General features: G+C 42.5%; 1 protein-coding gene across 4 annotated transcripts in view; it reads right to left on the bottom strand.

The window, feature by feature from the left end:
- The window catches only part of TTLL1 (TTL family tubulin polyglutamylase complex subunit L1), a 30,437-nt gene that overhangs the window by 3,168 nt on the left and 12,987 nt on the right, over positions 1 to 14,282 (bottom strand). For all 4 annotated transcript variants that reach the window (XM_048502378.1, XM_048502379.1, XM_048502377.1 and 1 more), the window contains 4 exons: positions 13,928 to 14,036; positions 2,136 to 2,279; positions 1,056 to 1,142; positions 17 to 180 (listed from right to left, as the gene is read on the bottom strand). In XM_048502378.1, the coding sequence (XP_048358335.1) occupies positions 17 to 180; positions 1,056 to 1,142; positions 2,136 to 2,279; positions 13,928 to 14,036 (504 nt within the window). The remainder of the gene's footprint in view (positions 1 to 16; positions 181 to 1,055; positions 1,143 to 2,135; positions 2,280 to 13,927; positions 14,037 to 14,282) is intronic.

Genomic DNA, 14,282 nt, shown 5'->3' with positions numbered 1-14,282 from the left:
ACAATCTGGTACTTACAAAATCTCGTAATTTCCAAGAGCTTCCTTGGGGGGTGATTTATTCCATTTATAATCCGGAATTTCTCCATTGGGCACAGCAATGTTAAGGGTGTCATTAATAAGGTTATATTTGAGAATACGGTCATTGGCAGTGCTGGAAGTAAGAGATGGAGAAGCATTGACCTATGGGAGGTGCAGAAAAGAAAGAGAAGTTGTTCACATTTATCCTGAAAATAGATAACTGTTGAAAACTCTGAAAATCTTTCTGCGAAGCTGACTAACTTGTATGGTCTTACAGTCTGGTCCAGTATAGCACATGCTGCTTCTTGGAATGATAACATTTAAAATGAAAGTTATTACCAAAATAAGCAAACAGAATATATATGTTTGGAGAATAATGAATCAATTAAAATAATCATTAATGAATCAACTATAAAACAGAGGTGTATCTAGGCAACCCCCGCTATGGGCAGCCACCCTCCCCCACCACGTCCAAACAATTATTTTTTGTACCAGCTCACAAAATACTTCCCATCCCCAGCAAAACATACATGGCTCTCTCTCCACCAACTCTCTTTCCTAATTTTGTCCTCATCCCAACCCTACGAGGTAGGTTGTTAGACTGAGAAACAGCTCCAAGCCAGTGCAAGTGGGTATTAAGCATGTAAATCTCTCACAAATCACACACACCCCGCAAAACATTTACCAAACAAATGTCAGCATCATTTCTCACAAAACACCTCCAGTGGAATCCACCCCCAAACAGCATCACTTTAAATGGTGTTTAAACTAGGGCGTAAAAATTTCAGATTCGTTTTTGGCCTAAAGGGGTCAAAATACACAAACGAACCTGAAATTTTTGTGCACCCCCCCCACGTGATCAAATGGGGGATGCCCAGCAAATACGCCTCTGCTATGCAATATTAGAAGTTCATTTTCACAAGTTTTGTTATCCAGTTGTTGCTCTGAAAAAGGGAATCATTAGTCTTCAAGAAGCAGGACTTTTTTTTGCTATATTTCCTTCAAGAAGAAAACTGAAGATCACATAAGCTATTTACCTCAATAAGCCAAGGTTTAAGCTTGTCATCAATTATGATGTCATATCCATAGCATTCAAAGCAGTGCTTATCATTGTTCATTACAGGCTGAAAGAGAGAAAAGTACATCTGTCATCATTCACAAAGTCAGATTGGAAAGAATAAGGCTGAGGCATATTTACTGTATATTGAGTATTAGCTACACCACTTACACAATTTATTAGGCATTTCAAATTCAATGGATCAACAACTGGCCATCCCTGATGTTCAGTTCCAGCAGGATCATGCCTCTCTCCTTCCCAAGATGAAAGGTATGCCTTACAGAGACTCGAGAACAGGGTTCTTCGATGTGGTGCCCACTGGAACCATGGTGCCCACCAGTACTTTCTGTGGTACCTGCTGAGCTTTTCAGAATGCAGGCAAGACCACTGAAAGGTAGGGCTTTTCACTGGAAGTCCTTTTCAAATGAAAGGTTTTTCCACGGTTGCAATAAGAGCTAGTGGCTACTGAAGAACCAGGAGAACTGGTAAGCAGCTGGTTTTGTGGTTTCATTCACCCATCATGCTTTCCTTTTTTAAATCCCCTCTTCCCTTTCTCCCTTCCTTTCAACCTTTACTTCATTTCTTTTTATTCCTCTTTTGTGATTCTCCTACAAAGCAAGAAGGGAGGTATTTTCTTTAGCTCCGACTCCTGAGGGGGGGGGGGAGCCATTTTGGATTTGGTTTCACCTCCTGCAGAACCATTTTGTGTTTGGAACTCACCATTCCTTCTGAAAATTCCAAAAGTGCCTACAGACTCAGAAAATTTGGGGGGTGGGAGGTCCCAGTTTAGAACATGGTTACCAATGGAGACCAGCATCTATACTGGTGGGCTCCTGATTATATGTGGATTCAGAATGTGAAAAAATATAAATAAAGAATAAAATGTATAATACACAAACTCCTATATTTCTTATATGTCTACAGTCAGCTCCTTCACAGTTTAGTGAGCTCTGACTTTTTAAGCTTGGTCCTGAAAAGAAAGAAAACTCATCATCACGACATAAATATTTGGGGAAATGGGGAAAGTGACCTTTTAAAAATTACTTTTCTCTACACTTACTGCAACAGCTTTCAGTGACTGCACAATTATCCAGTGTATTTCATCAAAGAGCTTATTGGTGACTTCTTTCCCTCGGATGCTTTCTAGATACAAGCGAAGATTGCTCACAGTCCATTTGCCACCATGGATATGATTGTAATCATCCTACATGGTTAAGACATTAAGTTAAAGTCGTCAGGCAATAGAGTACTTTAACATATTGAAGCAGATTAGCCAACAGAAGGTATATCGACTGTGATGCAGAATTTATTTTATTTTACAAAATGCATTTCCCTTTTTTTTTTGCCCTTACAAGGACTACCAAGGTGGCTAATAAAGCTGCATAAAAGCAGACTACTTCCCTTTCCTTTTTAGAACTCCTAACTAGATCTGAGACAATTACTAGAAGAGTATTAAATTAGTTTCCAAAGGAAAATATGATAGACAGAAATTTAGCAACCAATAAGGTTCTCTCTGGACCACTGTCTGGCATCAGATAGGGAATAACATCCCTTCGAAAGTTATTGAACAAAAAACAAGACAAAACAGGAAAAATCAAGTGAGTCCTAAAAACAGTAAAAAAAGGAGATATCCAGTTATTTTATGAGATAAAGTATCAATTTTACCCTGGCCACAAAGACAAAGATGTTCTGAATATAGAGGTCCATTCTGCACAAACAAAATATAATGTTTTGAGGCAGGAAATAAACGTATCCTCGGAGGAGTTCCACAACATTTTTAGCCCAAAATGTTTTATTTCTAGCCTAGAAACATTTTAAATGCATGCTGGATTTTAGATATTATTTTACTAAAAACATTTTCAAAACATTTTCATTTGCTGTGTGATCTCTTTCAAATGTTTCCCATGCCTCTCTTCAGCGCCATTTTTGAAGCTTTGAAACATTGATCCCACAGAACTTTTTTTAAAAAAAAAAACAAGAGTAAGCAGAAAATGGCAGCCAGGAATAATTTCAAGGGGGTGAGTGTGAATAAGTGGGGGGTGGGTTGAAAATGTTTTGCAAACATTTTCAGAGACTTGTGCAGAAAAGGACAGAGTACTACAAAACCTCTCATGCAATACTTCAGTGGGGTTATGGTTTAGATCAGTGGTTCTCAACCTTCTTAATGCCGCGATCCTTTATTACAGTTCCTCATGTTGTGGTGACCCCCAACCCAAACATTTATCCATTTTACAGATGGAGAACACTGATGCAGAGAGTCTTAGGCGACCCCTGTGAAAGGGTCATTCGACTCCCAGGTTGAGAACCACTGGTTTAGATGAACTAAAGCAAATGCCTATGATGAGGAACCATTACATGTCTTGTATAAGGAGGCAAAGATGTTTGCAAAACAAGCATGGTGAAATATCACAGACTTGGTTTCAATAAACTCTACCAGCAGGAATTACCGTGCCATCATTAATCAAGCTCAGTAAACCGATTCTTGACAATAGAGAGAGGAACTTTGTCTTATCCAGATGGAAAAAAGGAACCTGTTCCAGCCCACAGCAATCTGACAGATTTTAATCCACATTTCCCTCTGGTTATACTCTTAAAGACTACAAAATAACTTCTGTGAAAGAATTATCATTATCATTTTCAACATTATCATTATCAACATGACATCTCAGGCTCTGTATGTAAAACACCATGGGTTAGCTAGAGAGGCAGAAGAGTTCTACACAAGGATTCTGCCCTTTGAGGCAGGATGCCCCAGGTTTTATGGAACCACTGTTGGATGTAGCAATGTCTAATGTGCAAAGGAACTGAGAAGAAGACCCAAGGAGGGAGGGGGGGGCAAGTGGTCATCTAGAGAGTGCTGTAAAGTTAGTGACAGCTCCATCCTTTTGTGTCACCTCTTGTCTGTCCTTAGACGGGCCATTTCCGCACGGCCACGATTGGGGGGTGCGTCAGCGTACATGACGCCGACGCACCCCCCCGGGACCGTCGACGCACAAACGGTCCCAGTAGGGGAGGGGAAGATGGCACAGCCTGTGCGGAGGCTATGCCGTCGCCCGAACACCTTACCTTCCCTCCGACGCGTCGCCCAAGCCAGGGCACACGCCCCCCTGTCCTGCACGACAGCTCTGGAGTTGCAGGGCGGGGGGGCGTGTCCCCAGGCATGGGCGATGCACCGGAAGGTCGGAGGGAAGGTAAGGCATTCGGGAAAGGGGGGATGGCGCCTTCTAGCCGCTGCCGTTTGCACAGCAGCGGTTGGAAGCTGCTTTTTCTGAAAAACCTTGCCCAGGGAGCGAGGTTCAGTAACAGCGGCTTCGCGCTGTTCGGGGGTTGCGAGACTGCCACTGCTGCGATGCGGTGGCGGCTGTGTGAATCCCTCTCCAGGGACGCTGTTTTTAGCATCCCTGGGTCGCTGTATTCCGCCCGTGCGGAAACAGCCAGGTACTCTCTGGTCTAATATCCTGCTTCTTTTTGGAAGTTAGTTGCAGAAACTTTTCTAGCTATCTGAGATTGGGGCAAAAAAACACTGCTCTTTTAATTTTTTATTTATTTATTTATTATTTCGATTTCTATACCCCATCCCCAAGGGGCTCCGGGCGGTGCACAACAAATTAATACAAACAAATAAGAAGGCAAACCATGCAATTAAAACAACAACAACCCATACAGCTCCAACATTAAAATATACTAAATTACATTAAAACAGCAGTAATATCATAATAAAAGGCACCTGGTAAATCATTTCTTTAAAACTCTCCCCTAGGGAGCAACCGGACTCCTCCATAGGAGGATGTAATCTTGATGTAATCGAACAGGGGCGCCATACTCAGCGGCTGGTTGCTCCAAAGGCCCGGCGGAACAACAGGCCCTGTGGAATTCACCGAGATCCTGCAGGGCCCGGACAGTTGGTGGAAGAGTGTTCCACCAGGCCGGGGCCAGGGTCGTAAAGGTCCTGGCCCGCGTGGAGGCCAGCTGCATCACAGAGGGGCCGTGGCATATGGGGCGAGTAGGGGCATATGGGGTAATGCGGTCCCGAAGGTACGATGGTCCCAGACCGCGTAAGGCCTTAAAGGTCAAAACCCAAACCTTGAAAATGATTCGGAATTCCACCAGAAGCCAGTGCAGCTGGCGCAGCACAGGCTGAATGTGATCACGAAAGGCGCCCCCTGTGAGCAGACGTGCCGCTGCATGCTGGACCAGTTTCAATTTCCGAATCAAATGCAAGGGGAGACCCGCGTAGAGCAAGTTACAATAGTCCAGCCTGGAGGTGATCAGTGCAATGAAGTCCTGGATGCCCTTAACCAAAAACTTCATCAGATTGTACTGAAGGAGGACTTGATTTAGGCAAAGCAGAACCTGTACTCAAGATGCAGAGACAAGAGAGACTCAAATTCTGACTTATGTGGATGATTTGATCGTATGCTATGAAAGCAAAGAAGACTGATGAAATAGTTCAGCATTTGAGCCAACCACATGGATGTGAAATATCTCATGAGAAACCTGTGTGAAGTCAGGCTTCTTGACTTGCAATACTGTCCTACAGGAGACGTGGAGAGGAGTTTGAGAGTTTGCATAAGAAGATTAATCTTGTAGACTTTGCATACTAGATCTTGAGAAGGGGTGTTGGACGTGGCAATGTCTAATGCGCAAAGGAACTGAAAAGAAGACCTAGCAGGGGGTGGGCAAGTGGTCAGCTGGATAGGGCTGTAAAGTTAGTGATCCCTCCATCCTTTTGTGTCACCTCTTGCCTGTTCTTAGACTGATACCCTCAGATCTAGTATCCCGGTTCTTCTCGGAAGTCACCTGCAGAGACTGCTCCTAGCTAGCAAGACAGCAGCATGCTACCTCCCCCTATACACTACCCTAAACATACTTCCTAATAAACATTTATCTTTTGCCCTTTTAATTAATGTGTCAGCCGCTTCTCTGTGCAGTAAACTCCAGCAGCCTTCACAGAACACTGTGCTCGTTCCAAGCATGAGTCATAATGTTCCCTCCTTTACTTCAAGTTGAAAAAGGGTGGGGAGGTTGCAGGACCTCCATTTGGAAGCTCCACTCACCACCAATCCAGGGAGAGACTGAGCTAAATTTTGTCTTCAATATGGTGAAGCTAAGCTCTGTTTTTCTCTCACACTTTAGCTTTTTAATAGGCCTTTTTTTAGTGTGTCCCTTTAACTGGAACCTAGTTGTGAAGGGAAACAGGAAGGGCTGGTTGGTGGAATGTGTGTGTGATGGCTGGTGTTTCTTTCCCCAGGCAAGAACTTGTTGTTGGGTGGGGCTGGGATCAGCAGCGATTGGTGCAAGGATTAGCCATGCAGACCCAGACTCCACCAGCTCATATCCCATTCTTTACAGCAGAGATGCCCACAGTGACATTATGGCCCACTTCAGAAGACATGAACAAACCATCACCAGGGTTGCTACACAGAGGCCTGCAACAGCAAACCACCTGTTTGTTTCTCGCCTTGAAATCCCTATGGAGTCACTATGTCAGCAGCAACTTAATGGCTTACTACCACCACTCTTCAAAGAATCATCATATAGATTAAAAGAGTGTTGAATTGTTAGCCACCTATCTAAAAATGAAATTAAAATGCACGTGCTTTCCTGTCATATAGTGAAGTCCAAACATCTCTTACATTTATTTCCTACAGTGCTTCACCTTCAAATAAATGTACCCCAATGATTTCCCCCTTTCCCATTAGATTTAAATTATCACTTAGTACTAAGCACTCCAGTGCCCCATCTTGGCTTGGAGGCTTCTAATATTGGCATTTGGGCAACTGTATCTTGTTTTCTTCTCTAGGTGACCTTCAGACTTTCCTAAATGGCCCTTCTTTACTGTCCTACTTTTACTCTCAGGTTCTAGTCTGTCCCACCAATATTTTTGGTATGAGTCATTATGAACTGGAGTTTCTTTGGCTCCTGTTAACTTCCCCCCACGAGCTAGTTTAAACCGCTTTGCCACCTTCTGAATATTGTGCTAGCAGCCTGATTCCCTTTTGGTTCAAGTGAAACCTGTCTCTTTTGTACGGATTCAGCTTATCCCAGAAAGTTCCCCAGGGCCTAACAATCTAAACCCTTCCTCCCGGCACTACTTTCTTTTCCATACATTGAGACCCCTAAGCACCACCTGTCTAACTGGTCCTGTGTGTTGACCCAGTAGCAATTCTGAGAATGTTGCCTTGAGGCTGGAGACAATCAGGCTGAAGAGGGTGCAAATAATCCCTTAGAAGGGTTTATTGGAAGTCCTGGCCTTTGACCTTCTGCTAAGTAACCTACACTTTTTCCTCCAGGACACATGACTATATTTCCCATTGTCATTGATGCCAACTCCTCTCCCACACTAGTTATCAGACTATTTAGGCACCACAAGATGTCTACAACCTTCATACCAGGTAGGCAAATCAAAACCTCTCACAGGCAAATTTTAAAAAAAACCTCTCACAGACCCTGCTCTCTATAGTCCTAATGATCAAATCTCCCACTACCAAAAGCCTACCCCTACCCAGGGTATGAAAGGGTATTCTCAGTATGAGCGGATATTGGTTTGTTGTGCAAGGGAGGGATCCTTTCCTTGACCCCCATGACATCATAGGAACGGGACTGTTCTAGAATGCCTTAAAGTCTCATCCACTTCTCTCTCCCTCTCCCCTCATCAACTTCTCCAGGTCAGCAATCCTAGCCTCAAGGAAACAAACCTGTTCCTTGAGAGCCAAGAGCTTCATGCATCAAGCATACACCCACAATTTCTGTCCAGTGGGCATATAAACATACATGCTGGTTAGCTTTCACTCCCTGTTGGCATTCTACTTTCATAGCTATTTTTGTTGCTTAAAAGGTCTTAAGGGTTCAGAAAGGATGCTCATCAACCTCTAAAAAGGAACTACTTTCTACTCTTTCTAAGCCACCACAAATCTCCTTAAGGAATGTAACACATTTTAGTGCATAACACTTTAGATAAGAGATGCTAAGAGTCAATGACAGGGAAAGGAATGTGGTATTGATACAAGTGCTACATATGTTTTTCTCTGCAGAATCTAATAGTGCTTCCAGCCAAAGAACAGAACAACAGGGAAGCAGCTCCCACCTCCAGCTCCTGCCTGATCTCAGCTGTTTTCAGCCTGTGGCTCATACTGAGAGTGGACTAAGGGGATCATCCAAGAGTTGAACATGTATGAACTAACTGGAGGGGAGATACTGGTAGTTGAAAGCACATCAAGGTGGCACACACCTTCAGATCATGCAAGCTGCATCATGGGCGAGAGGGGTAGGCTGATGGAGGAGAAGGAATGCTGGGATGAATGGCAGTAATGAGTTCCCCACGTGCAGCAGGCACATGGGGCACTACTGGCCAAGTATTAGTATTAATACTAATTGCTAATACTGACTACTGGCCAAAATGCTTGGGGTGGGGCACAGCCCATCAGTCTGAGTGGTCCATCCCCAGTGGCTATGTTTGATGGTGCAACACCTCAGCTATGTCTGGAATTCCTTTCAAGGATAACTGGTAACTAGCCCCATCCTGCTGTTCATGTGTTCCTGGAGAGACTGTTCTTTTGTCTGCAAAGCACAAGCTTTAGAGTGACCTCTTCCCTATATTTGACTGCTGATCAGCTTGTTGCTGGGCAGAGGTGGGGTCTGCCTTCTTGTTGGCATTCCTTTAGAAGGCTCCCATTTGCCATATGGGTTCTCATTCCCTGGGAACTATTGGGGAGTCATCTTGCTTGTGGGCTTCCTAGAAGCAGCTGGTTGGCCACTGTGTGAACTTGATTGATGTTTGTCTGATCTAGCATGGCTTTTCTTGTGTTCTTATGACAGAAGAAAGCTTCTGTGAATGTGCAGTTGTGTACTCTCTTACTGCTGCCCTGCAAAATTCCACCTGTTACCTCTCAAAGCTCTGGTGCTGCTAAGTTCCGCCCCCAGAATCAAACCTTTATTGAGTGTTTTGTCTGGACCCTCTCTGCTAAGTGGGCTGCAGGTACATAGGCTACAGTGGCTGCAATCAGTGGCATATTTGCCTATTGGACAAGGTGGGCAGTTGCCCAGGGCACCCCCTTGTGGCGGGCGCCAAAAATGCAAATACATTTATGGTTTTTTTGGTATTTTTAGAATTTTTCCATTCTTGGCCTGCAGGGGGAACAGTTTTTAGGATAGTAGCATCAAAATTTCAGGGATTTTTCGGGAGACTCTCCTGATGATATCGCCCAAGTTTGGTGAGGTTCAGTTCAGGGAGTCCAAAGTTATGGACTCCCAAAGGGAGTGCCCCCAATTGTTTCCAATGGGAGCTAATAGGAGATGGGGGCTACACCTTTGAGAGTCCATAACTTTGGACCCCCTGAACAAAACTTCACCAAACCTGGGTGGTATCTTAATAATTGCACCCCTGACAGCAGGGACCCCCTAAATTCCCCCAGATGCTTCTTTTAAATCCACCCCCTTCCTGCCAATGCTTGTTTTCTTTCTTTCTTTTATTCCCTCAATGCCTAATAAAGGTTATTATTATTATTAAATCCACCCCTTTCGACATGGATTTAAAGGGAGAATCTGAGGTTCCCAGTTTAAACACTGAAAGTGATGCTGTTTCAGGGTGGGGGAGAATCTACCCCAAAATAGCATCACTTTCAATGTTGTTTAAACTGGGAACCCCAGATTCTCCCTTTAAGATGGATTTAAAAGGAGAATCTGGGCTCCCTAGTTTAAACACCATTGAAAATGATGATTTTGGGGGTGGATTCCAGCATCAGTTGTTTAAACAAGGGAGCCCAGATTCTCCTTTTAAATCCACCTTAAAGGGAGAATCTGGGGTCCCCAGTTTAAATAGCATTGAAAGTGATGCTGTTTCACCCAATTGAGGGTACTGGATACAACACCATGAAATGTTTTCATAGCAGTAACAAAACATTTTGAAAGCATTTTGAAAATGCCACACAGCAGAAATAGATTATTCAGTCATAAATTGTAACTAAAATAGTAACAAAAAATGAATTAAATAAAAATAATAAGTTAGGGTTAGAGTTCAGGCAAGGGCAGGGGCTCAGGGTTGCCTTAATGTTACGTTGAGTTCTAGGGCACAGTCCATGAATAGGGCTATGGTCAGTTTGTGACAGAATTTATATCAATTTATGACTGAAAAAATTCAATAAAAATAATAAGTTAGGGTTAACACAAGGGCAAGGGTTCAGGATTGCATTAGTGCTATGGTGAGTTCTAGGATGCAGTCCAATAATAGCATGATTATCACTTTTAGGTTTTGGGTTTTTGTTACAAATTTCGGAACAATTTATGACTGAATAAATTAAATACAAATGAAAAGTTAGGGTTGGGGTTCAAGCAATTGCAAGGGTTAAGGAAAAACCCCGAAACCTGAAACTGACCATAGCCCTATTCACGGACTGCGCCCTAGAACTCAATGTAACACTAAGGCAAGACTGAGCCCCCCTGCTCTTGCCTGAACCCTAACCCTAACTTACTATTTATATTTAATTTTTTCAGTCATAAATGGTCCCCAAAATTGTCATAAAAATACGAAACTGAAACTCACCATAGCCCTATTCACGAACTGCGCCCTAGAATTCAACATAACACTAAGGCAAGCCCGAGACCGTGCTCTTTCCTTAACCCTAACCCTAACTTATTGTTTTTATTTAATTCATTCAGCCATAAATTGTTCCCAAAATTGTAACAAAAAATAAATTAAATAAAAATAATAAGCTAGGGTTAGGGTTAAGGCAAAGGTAGGGGCTCAGGCTTGCCTAAGTGTTATGTTGAGTTCTAGGGGGTACTCCAATAATAGTGTGATGGTCAGTTTTAAGTTTCGGCCTTTTGTTACAATTTTGGGAACAATTTATGACTGAAAAAACTAAATAAAAATAGTAAGTTATGGGTTAACGCAAGGGCAGGGGCTCAGGCTTGCCTTAGTGGTACGTTGAGGTCAAGGGTGCAGACCATGAATAGGGCTATGGTCAGTTTCAGGTTTCGGGGTTTTGCCTTAACCCTTGCAATTGCTGGAACCCTAACCCTAACTTTTTATTTTTACTTAATTTATTCAGTCATAAATTAAAGCTTGTAGAGCTACTGTGGCGGGTGTGGAGAATTTCTTTTTTACAAAATGTAACAGGTTTATTCCTGCTGCACTGAAAGTCTTCAATATGAAAGTTATTCCTCAATTGTTGTATGGGATCCCCTTTTGGGTCAATGCTTAGAATCATAAAGTTGAGAGGATTCAATCAGCTTTCCTATATAAAATATTTGGAGTGCCACATTGTATTCCATATACCGCACTCTGTCTGGAAGCGGGACAACATCTCCTGGCTACGAAAGCCTGGCTGGTTACCTTGAAGTTTTGGGTTCGCCTGTGCTTTAACTCGGACACTGACAGTCTTATCTATCTTATCCTCCCCCAATTTCATGTATCTAAGTGGTGGCGGGCAGTGGAAACTAAAATACTTTCCCTGGGATTTTCCTGGGAAGCCTTGCAAATGCTGCCTGCTTCTGAAATCTTTTCTCAATTAAAAAGGCAACTGTTAGATCAAGAGTTTCAAGTTCCGCAGGACAAGGCGAGAAGCAATTGCACCCCCCCTCTTTTTTAACATAAAATTTAAAATCAATCTCATGGCAGATTATTTGAGTCTACTTCGGGATAATTACTAGGACTCGTTGTAACTCCTTCCCTTGCTCTATTTTACAAGGGAGGTTCCGAAAAATCGACCTGCAAGAGCGGAAATGTCATTGTATCACAGCGATTCAAACCATGGAACATATATTGCTCGACTTCCCCAAATACGAGGGATCTAGGACCAGACTTTTTGCTCTTTGTCCTGTAGTGCTTAATGAATACAACGCTGTGGGGAAGATTAAGTTTCTACTAAACAATTCCGCCTGTGAGATTTTAATCTTTGTAGCTAGGTTTCTTATAGAAACTTTGGAATGATTACTTGTGATGGTTCTCATGTATGGGATACTTGTTTGGACAGTGTTGGCTGTTACATGGATTCTATGCCTAATAAAGGTTTATATATATAGATATACAGTCATAAATTGTTCCCAAATTTGTAACAAAAACTCGAAACCAAAAAGTGACCATTGCGCTATTATTGGACTGCGCCCTAGAACTCAATATAACACTAATGCAAGCCTGAGCCCCTGCCCTTCAGTTAACCCTAACCCTAACTTATTATTTTAAGTTAATTTATTCAGTCTTGAATTGTTCCCAAATTTGTAACAAAAACCCGAAACCTAAAACTGACCATTGCGCTATTATTGGATTGCCCCCTAGAACTCAACGTAACACTAAGGCAAGCCCAAGCCCCTGCACTTGCCTGAACCCTAACCTTAACTTATCGTTTTTATTTAATTTATTCAGTCATACATTGTTTCCAAATTTGTAACAAAAACCTGAAATCTAAAACTGACCATCGCACTATTATTGGACTGTGCCCTAGAACTCAACGTAACACGAAGGCAAGCCCGAGCCCCTGCACTTGCCTGAATCTTAACCCTAACCCTAACCCTAACTTACTATTTTTATTTAATTTTTCAGTCATAAATTGTTCCCAAAATTGTTATAAAAACCCGAAATCTGAAACTCTCCATAGCCCTACTCACGGACTGCACCCTAGAACTCAACATAACATTAAGGCAAGACTGACCTCCTGCTCTTGCCTGAACCCAAACCCTAACTTACTATTTTTGTTAAATTTTTTCAGTCATAAACGGTCCCCAATATTGTCATAAAAACACAAAACCTGAAAATGACCATAGCCCTATTCACGGACTGTGCCCTAGAACGCAACCTAACAGTAGGGCAAGCCCGAGAACCTGCTCTTCCCTTAACCCTAACCCTAACTTGGAAATCATGCTATTGGGGGTGGATTCCAGCATCACTTGTTTAAAGTAGGGAGCCCATATTCTCCTTTTAAATCCACCTTAAAGGGAAAATCTGGGGTCCCCAGTTTAAATAACATTAAAAGTGATGATGGTTCCTCGAATTGGGGGGACTGGATACAACACCATAAAATGTTTTCATAGTAGCAATAAAACATTTTGAAAGCATTTTGAAAATGTTTTCAAAAAAAATATTTCTGCTGTGTGGCATGGCCCATTGCTGTGTTCAGAGTTGTGAGTTGGGGCATGTTCTATAATGAAACGATGTGTAAAAAATCGACTTTGAAACTATGTGTAAAAAATCATTGTTTGGTCATGGTGGGGGAGGGCGGCTGTCCATGGGGGCGCGGCAGGGCTCCAAACTCAGGTTTTGCCCATGGGCTCCAGTTTGCCTAGATAAGCCCTTGGCTGGAATGGCTATTCACCTTGAAAAATTGAAAACATGGCTGCAGGAGGGGCCACAAACCTGCATCAATAGAATTCCCTGATGCCATTCCAGGGTTTATCCCACTCATGCCACATCCTCCTCACTGTAAGGGGTGCTGTGTTCCCTTTGTTCCTTCTTTTAATGTGTTCTGCAAGGGGGCCACCTGTAGGCTGACAACAGGGGGGTTAAACTACACCAGTGTGTGCCAGCTGGCTGTTTCCATGTCTCTCTGTCTCAAGAACACTGTCAGAATGCGAAGTCACAATTGCAATGGAACTGCTATGGACTTTCATGTAATTGCTATGCTCTTAGCAACTTAGCATGAAGCCTTTTATTTACTTTCCTCTCCTCTGCTGAAAGGGTGTACGGCAGACCTATGGCACTATGCAGAGTTGTGGGTTTTAGGATTGGACTGTGAATCTGACTAACGTTAGAAAGGAGGTCATAATCCCAAAAATGAATTCATTTAATAAAATATTGTTCAGATCACAGATTCATTTCAAATAATCTAGATTGAGGAGACATGAAAAACTTTAATTTACCCCGTGCTTCTGAATGGCCACATTTGTAAGATGCACAAACATGTTGTCCAGTTCACTTGTACTTGGTGTATACTTGACTGTGCAAAACCGACAAAACCCAAGTTTATACCTTAAACACAAGAAAAGGGAGATGAATATTAATATACAATTTAAAACAGTTACAAAAAAAGAGATGCTTTTAACATACAATAAACAATTTGTACCTTAGATCAGTTAATCAAGGAGCTAAGAAAGTAGAATTCAGATTCATTCTAATATCCCAGATCTGTCCTTGACACAGTAGGTGCAGCTTATAGCTGATCCTGGATAGTGACCCTGAGTATGATCTTTACTTTCAGGTTTTGCGATGGGAAAC

The sequence above is a fragment of the Sphaerodactylus townsendi genome, linkage group LG06 (genome assembly GCF_021028975.2).
Source record: "Sphaerodactylus townsendi isolate TG3544 linkage group LG06, MPM_Stown_v2.3, whole genome shotgun sequence".
In the NCBI taxonomy this organism is placed as follows: Eukaryota; Metazoa; Chordata; class Lepidosauria; order Squamata; family Sphaerodactylidae; genus Sphaerodactylus; species Sphaerodactylus townsendi.
Note: the sequence above shows the minus strand (reverse complement) of the source record. Positions and strands in the feature narration are given on the sequence as shown.